The sequence below is a fragment of the Apodemus sylvaticus genome, chromosome 8 (assembly GCF_947179515.1).
Source record: "Apodemus sylvaticus chromosome 8, mApoSyl1.1, whole genome shotgun sequence".
Lineage (NCBI taxonomy): Eukaryota > Metazoa > Chordata > Mammalia > Rodentia > Muridae > Apodemus > Apodemus sylvaticus.
In genome coordinates this window covers 69962418-69969772 of record NC_067479.1, presented here as the reverse complement: position 1 = coordinate 69969772, position 7355 = coordinate 69962418, and the positions used below count along the sequence as shown (strand labels likewise).

The 7355-nt window shown below is 43.2% G+C and overlaps 1 protein-coding gene across 1 annotated transcript in view; it reads right to left on the bottom strand.

Moving 5' to 3' along the window:
• The window catches only part of Eef1akmt1 (EEF1A lysine methyltransferase 1), a 19928-nt gene extending 12573 nt beyond the window's left edge, over positions 1–7355 (bottom strand). Inside the window, exons 1-2 of the mRNA XM_052191346.1 lie at positions 7295–7355; positions 1647–1809 (exon numbers count right to left, since the gene is read on the bottom strand). Of these exons, the coding sequence (XP_052047306.1) occupies positions 1647–1809; positions 7295–7305 (174 nt within the window). The 5' untranslated portion in view covers positions 7306–7355. The remainder of the gene's footprint in view (positions 1–1646; positions 1810–7294) is intronic.

Sequence of the window (7355 nt, the reverse complement as noted above, 5' to 3'; positions counted from 1 at the left end):
ACTTTTATCAACAAACTAAAACCACCAAATTAGATGAGTAAGTAGTGGGAATGAACTAGCTTTTATAAATGCTTTTATATATTTTCTACAACAGCCATATATTACTTTTAGTCAGAAAAGAATTGCATAATTATCTAGAAGAAAAAGACAGATCACCTAAAGAATAACACTTCAAATGCATGCTACTTATCTGTAGATCAAGCTAACAGTTGAAAATGCATAGAGAAGTCAGGTGAGGTGGCTCACACTCGTGATCCCAGAACTTGCAGGTAGCAGGAGATCAGGAGTTCAAGGACAGCCTTGAACAAAACAAAAAATATAAACATACAAGGAAGGAAATGCTGAGAAAGTGCCATTAGTTAGAGTGTGTGGCATAAAGAAAGGGAAGGTTTTTACACGGTAGTTTCAAGCCAGGTTTAAGAGTGGGGTGATCAAAAAACTGTAATATACCTTAAAGGATCTCAGCCGGGCACAAATGCAAAAACTGAAACAAACAAACGAGACATAAAACCTTTCTCCATTTAACAAGCGACAGGAAAGATGGGCCTGTTACCTCAGTCAGCAGACAAATGTGAGACCTTGTTATTCAGCTGATACTTCAAAATACTTAGGTTAGGGGTTTTCCTTAGTAGGTTTTTTTTGTTTTTTGCTGTTTGGCTTTTTGTTTTGTTTTGTTTTTTGGGTTTTTTTTTTGTTTTGTTTTGTTTTTTGTTTTTTCAAGACTGGGTTTCTCTGTGTAGCCCTGGCTGTCCTAGAACTCACTCTATAGACCAGGCTGGCCTCGAACTCAGAAACCCACCTGCCTTTGCCTCCCAAGTGCTGGGATTAAAGGTGTGTACCACCACTGCCTGGCCAGCTTTATTTTTTATTTATTTATATTTTAATGTGTTTGAAGGTCACAACTTTAATATGAAAAAGATAAAAAGCATGTTTTTCAGGATGAAAAAAATATATTGTGTTCAGATTGCTGTTCACCAAGGATGCTTCTATGGTGGAATAACAAGACCTTCTTTTGCTGACTTTTCCATGTTGTAGGGTCATTTTGAGAACAGATTTATTTTTTTAATTTCTACTTCTTTTTTACTTTAATTTTTTTTTTTTTAAGACAAGGGTTTGCTATGTCCCTAAACTCATCATGTAGTTGCAGTGGGCCTGAGGCTGTTGGATCCTTCTGCCTTTGCCTCCTGGGTGCTAGGATTACAGGCAAATACCATTACCTGCCCCACACCTACTTTTTATATGGCTATAAAATACAACATGCATAAAACTAGAAATTGGCCTATTCTTAAAAATTCTGTCAACTTTCCATTGTATGCTTAGGTTCAACTACACCTTTTATTGAAATGATCCTTTTTTTGCCCACCATAGAACCGGCTGGGTTCAATGAAAAGAAAACCTGTAGGGTGTGTCTTGTGGACAGGACATCACTGTCCCACTACCTGCAAACCCCTTCTCTGACCACCAGGCAGCCTGCTAGTCAGAGCCGGGACAATCAGTGCATCCTGTCCTAGGACGTCTGTCTGCTGTCTGCTCTTTCTCCCTGGAGTTCTCAGCTCCTGGCTGTGACAGCAGGCAGAGGGAGGACAGGCCCCACAACTGTACACGCCACCCCCCCACTTCCCACATGGCTGGATGCATTCACTTACCCAGTTCTCCTCTATTACTCCAACGTTATATTTATCACCCTCTCCTGGGTTGATGGGTTGCTTCTGCTCAGCATAGAACTCCTGGAGAGCTGCTAAGGTATGGGCTGAGAGCTGGGGTGTGTCATCGTCTTCTGAATCACTCATCTCACCAAGTGTCTGCGACCTGCAGTGCAAGAATGTACCTTGTATGGACTTGTTTCCTGTGCCCACAGATAACAATGAGTTTTTTTTTTCCTGAGGTGGGGTTTGTCCATGTAGCCCCCAGGTGTTCTGGAACTTGCTCTGTAGATGAGGCCTCAAACTCACAGAGGTCCACCTGTCTGGAATTAAAGGCATGACCACCCTTGCCTAGTGAGAAGTGAATTTTCAACAGAAAGCAGACATATTTAGGACTTCCTGGGATGGAAGAAATGGCTTAGCAGGTGAAATCACTGGCTGTGCAGCCCTGGTAACCTGAGGTCAATCTTTGGGATCCCTGTAAAAAAGTCAGATAAAGGGTTGGAGAGATGGTTCAGCAGTCTCTGCTCTTCCAGTGGATCTGGTTCTAGCCTCAGTAGCCCACAACCTTCTATAACTCCAGTCCAACTCCAGAGGATATGATGCCGCTTCTGGCCTTTATTGGAAACCAGGCATGATGTGGTGCATGGACAGCTATTAAGGCAAATGCTCATACACATAAAATGCAAATAAAACCAACAAACCAACCAACCAGATGGGGTGGCTTGCATGATATCCCAGACGCAGTACTGTTAAGAGATAGGAGGTAGAGACAGGAGGTGGATGCAGCAGAAACCCTGAAAGAAGGCATGATAGCCAAGCATGGGCACACCCCTTTAATCCCAGCACTTGGGAGGCAGAGGCAGGTGGATCTCTGAGTCTGGCCAAGTCTACATAGCTAGCTTCACGACAGCCAGGGTTACACGGGGACACTGTCTCAAAAAGCAAGCAAGCAAACAAACAGGCCTGGGAAGGAACCCACTCTGGAGAGTGGTTCTCTAACTTGCCCATATGCCTGGAGCCACACCTATGCTCATGTGCATGCACACACCATGAGCTCTAATAAAAGCACTCTCTCATATTCTTCTGTGTCTTTCTTTCCCAGTGGTCTCTAAGTTTTTCCTATTTATTTCTGCCTTGGTGCACTTTTTACGTGTTTTTAGTACTTTGGGTTTACTGCGGTTCTTGGATATGCAGAGTTTATAGTTTTGCATCAGATTTGATAAAAAGCCTTGGCCATGTGCATTCTGGGAATCAAACTCAGGGCACCAGGCTTGCCCAGAAGAAACTTTACCCATTGAAGCAGCTCAGCAGATTCATCTTTGATACACAGTTTTCATGTCTACAAACAGGAAGTCTTTTTCATAGCCATACTAAATGTGTTCAACCTTTTCTTTATCTACTTTGCTTTTTTATTTAGGTGTTTTGCCTTCACATAGTCCACACACCACATGAATGTCTGGTGCCCAAAACCTTGAAAACTTTGTGTATACATAGCCTAGATGTCCCTTAACTTCTTTTTTTTTTTTAAAGATTTATTTATTTATTATATGTAAGTACACTGTAGCTATCTTCAGACACCCTAGAATAGGGCCATCAGATCTCATTATGGATGGTTGTGAGCCACCATGTGGTTGCTGGGATTTGAATTCAGGACCTTCAGAAGAGCAGTCAGTGCTGTTAATCTCTGAGCCATCTCTCCAGCCCCCGTCCCTTAACTTCTTAAACTGAGGGTTACGACCTCATACATGAGGCTTCACAGATAGATGTGCAATGGCGGGCAGGAGTGTTGGCATCAGTGAAAGGTTATTAGATATGCAACAAGCAAAAGATGAATGAAAGCTCAGCACCTGGGGAGCCTGAGGTCGGTTCACGCAGCACTGTCCCGCACAGCTCGGCAGCCTCGGCTCTGCACACACAACTCGAGGCGTGGCATCAAGCCACACAGCACATTAGGAACTGTGTTGTCTGTACTGTGCTCAGTTTTCTCCTCTTACAGACACCAGGCTTGGCACTGTCCTACCGGCATTCCTCAGTACTCAAGTGTCAAGTCAGTATTTTCACATTGGACTGCAGCAGAGTATTTGATTTTGAAAACTGTTGTTTGTGAGGCTGGAGAAATGGTTCAGCAGCTAAGAGCTGCACAGACTTTTCTTTCGGAGGGCCTGAGTTGGGTTCCCAGCACACACACCGGGAGGCTGATGACCCTAACTCCGGTTCCAAGGGACCATGGCCTTCTTCTGGCTTGCCCAGGCACTGCACACGCCCACAAAAGGACACTTAATTTTATTATTATTATTATTTTTTTTTTTTTGGTTTTTCGAGACAGGTTTCTCTGTGTAGCCCTGGCCGTCCTGGAACTCACTCTGTAGACCAGGCTGGCCTCGAACTCAGAACTCAGAAATCCGCCTGCCTCTGCCTCCCAAGTGCTGGGATTAAAGGCGTGCGCCACCACTGCACGGCAGGACACTTAATTTTTAAAACCTGTCTCAGACAATTAAAAATCTTTTTAAAAGGTGCTGTTGTAACTGGTCACTTGAGTTTCATAAAAGTTCATTGAATGAATTTTGCCTTGGAATTAACATTTCTGAAGTGGCACTAATGAGACACCTACCACTCATAGTACATACTTATTTGAAGTGTTCTTCTTAATGACAACCACACCAAAAAACTAACCAACTCCAGGAAATGTTGGAGACTCTACAGCCTGCAATAGTAACAATTCAGCCATGACATAATTCATTATGTAAAAAGAATTAAGTCTATTGTGTGCAAATCTGTCTTTAGCTTTAATAGTAAAATTACATATATACCAAAGAATTGCTTTAAAATAAACTTACAGAGGCTAGAGAGATGACTTAGTGGCTAAGAGCACAGGCTGCTCTTGCAGAGGACCCAGGCTCAACTCCCGGCACCCACATGCTGACTCACAACTATCTGTAACTCCAGCTTCAGGGGATCCAATGCCCTCTTCTCGGCTTAGCAGGCACTTGGCATGCACAGGGCACACATATGTACATACACGCAGGCAAAGTGCCCAAACATATTCACTTAAAAATTAAATAAAACGTGTGTAGGTACCATCAGTAAATGTTTGCTTTGCTTTTTTTTTTTTTTTAATTGCCTATGTATGAAGAGTGACAAAAAATTTAGGTGAGGATCACTAGTGTAAAAAGATTTTTATATATTGCTGTATTTTTTAATCCCATTTATTTCCAGAAAAAGGGCTAAAATATTTTCATTTTGCATTCATAGCACTCTTGCCTATCACAGTTTGTCCTCTTTCTTTTTTTTTTTTTTTCTTTTGTTGTTTTTTCCACATATGGTTTCTCTGCGTAGCCCTGGCTGTCCTGGAACTCACTCTGTAGACCAGGCTGGCCTTGAACTCAGAAATCTACCTGCCTCTGCCTCCCAAGTGCTGGGATTAAAAGTGTGTACCACCACCGCCTGGCGTTTGTCCTCTTTCTAAAAATCTATTTATTCTATATACTCATATATATATACAGAATATGAATATACATACATAAAACTCAGTGATATCCTGTAGTAAAATTTAAAATATTAAGGGCTTGAGCTATGGCTTGCCTAGCATGTGCAAAACCATAGGGTTAATCCCTAGTTCTACACGAAGAAAATATAAATAGCTTCATTTAAGTAAAGTTCAAAACTGTGAAGATTAAAATAAAAGTACATGAAAGCCGTAAGTTTATACAGTGGTTACCTGTGTGTGTGAGAACTATGCTTGGTAAAGTTCTATCTATTAAGGTAGTAGGGGAAGACAGAAGTTCCTGTCATTACTAACCATTTGGGGGTGAGAGTGGGGGAGAAATACGGAAGACAGAGTCTCACTATGTCACCCAGGCTCTCTTGGAACTCACTACATAGCTTAGGCTAGCCTCAAACTCATCATCCTGCTGCCTCAGCTTCCTGAGATTACAGGAACCTGTGTGGCTGTTTTGTACTGCCTTTTTTGTAATATCAAAGGAGGTTTGTGAAATTGATTTAAGTGGGTCTGAAAAGGTCTGCGTCATATTATCCTGACTTGGAGTGTCTACTGGCTCAGATTCTAGACCAGTGGATCTCATGGAAGAGCCAGGAGTCACTCTTCTTCCAGGAGAAACACTTGCAAACACCTGAAAACAGTTTTGTTATCATAATCAAGGGCATTGCTGACAACCAGTGAACAAGGGTCAACTATGATCTGAACTTTCTATAGTTCATAGGACAACCCTCTACTCCAAGGACATATCCAGCCCAAAATGTCCTTAGTGCAGAGGTTCAGAAACTCTAGAGACAAAGAAATGGCAAGGTGGGGATTGTTCTACTACAGAAATGTGGCTCAGCACCGTAGGGCAACAGAGAAGAACCTGATGAGAAGTAAGTCAAGGCAATTTGCCTTGACAGGGAAGAATGGAGACGGGGTTAGAGAAAGATGGACTACCATGAGCGAAGGAGATTTGCAATGATCATCATCACCAGGGATTCTTCATTTGTATAAAAACCTTTTATTTCCATGTATCAAATCTACCAAAACAACAACAAAAACTAACAATACTGTATGTTTCCCCAAAGTATCTAAGTGCCTTCTCCAAGATATTTAGGTCAAGACAGTGTAAGCCAGCAGGAGGAGAATGAACCAAAGATTCATTGCAGAGCTGTTAGTAAACTGCAAGAAGGGTACCTGGACTAGCAGGCGAATGGAGGAACATGGAATGCCAGGAATGCTCCACCTGCAGCTTTGTTCCAGAGCATGAACTCGGTAGACGACATTTTGCAATGTCAAAAGGCGTAGATATTCTCACGATAAGTAATCTTATTGATTCAAGCCAGGGTTTGTGTAGCCTTGGCTGTCTGGGAACTTGCTCTGTAGACAAAGCTATCTATCTATCTATCTGTCTGTTTGAACTTGTTCTGTAGACAAAGCTATCTGTCCGTCCATCCATCCATCCATCCATCCATCCATGATAGGATTTCTTTGTAGCCTTGGCTGTCCCAGAAAATACTCTATAGACCAGACTGGCCTTGAACTCAAAGATCTGTCTGCCTGTGCCTCTTGAGTGCTGGACTAAGGGCATACACTGCCAAACATCCAGCTATCAAAATCTTGTGCTTTTATTTTCCTACAAGTCTCTGTCTGAGGTAAGCCCTTTACTTTCTAAATACTGCTTATTTTGTTAAGTATTTATTTCTTATTAAAGAAAGATTGTTGAGTGTGGTGGCACGGGGAAAATGAGGGATCAGTGAGTTTGAGTTCAAGGCCAGCCTGACTACACAGTGTGACAATCTCAAAATAATAAATCCCACCATGACCTGAGATAAAATTTCCACAGAGAAAGCAGGCCATAAACACACAACATGGTAAATTCTGACGTACAGCCAGGCCAGCCAAGTCCCAGGCCAAGGCTCGTGGCTTTCCCCTCCTCCCAATCAGGTTAGAGCACCATTGGACCGGACCACTAAGGACTTGTTTCCGGTTCAAGGTGTCCAAGCCCACGGACCCCGCAGGAGCGAGGCCCCTACTGGGAAAGTCTCAAAGGGTCTGTGTGGAACCGGCTCGGCCACCGCAGTCTCCACTGACCCACACCGCAGTTCGGAACCCACCCGAAACAGCCCTTAGTCCTCTGCCGCCCCACTCCGCGCCCACCACTCACCACTGACACATGCGCAGTCGTAACAGTGCGGTGGGGGTGAGGGGCGGGGACCTCCGCGTTT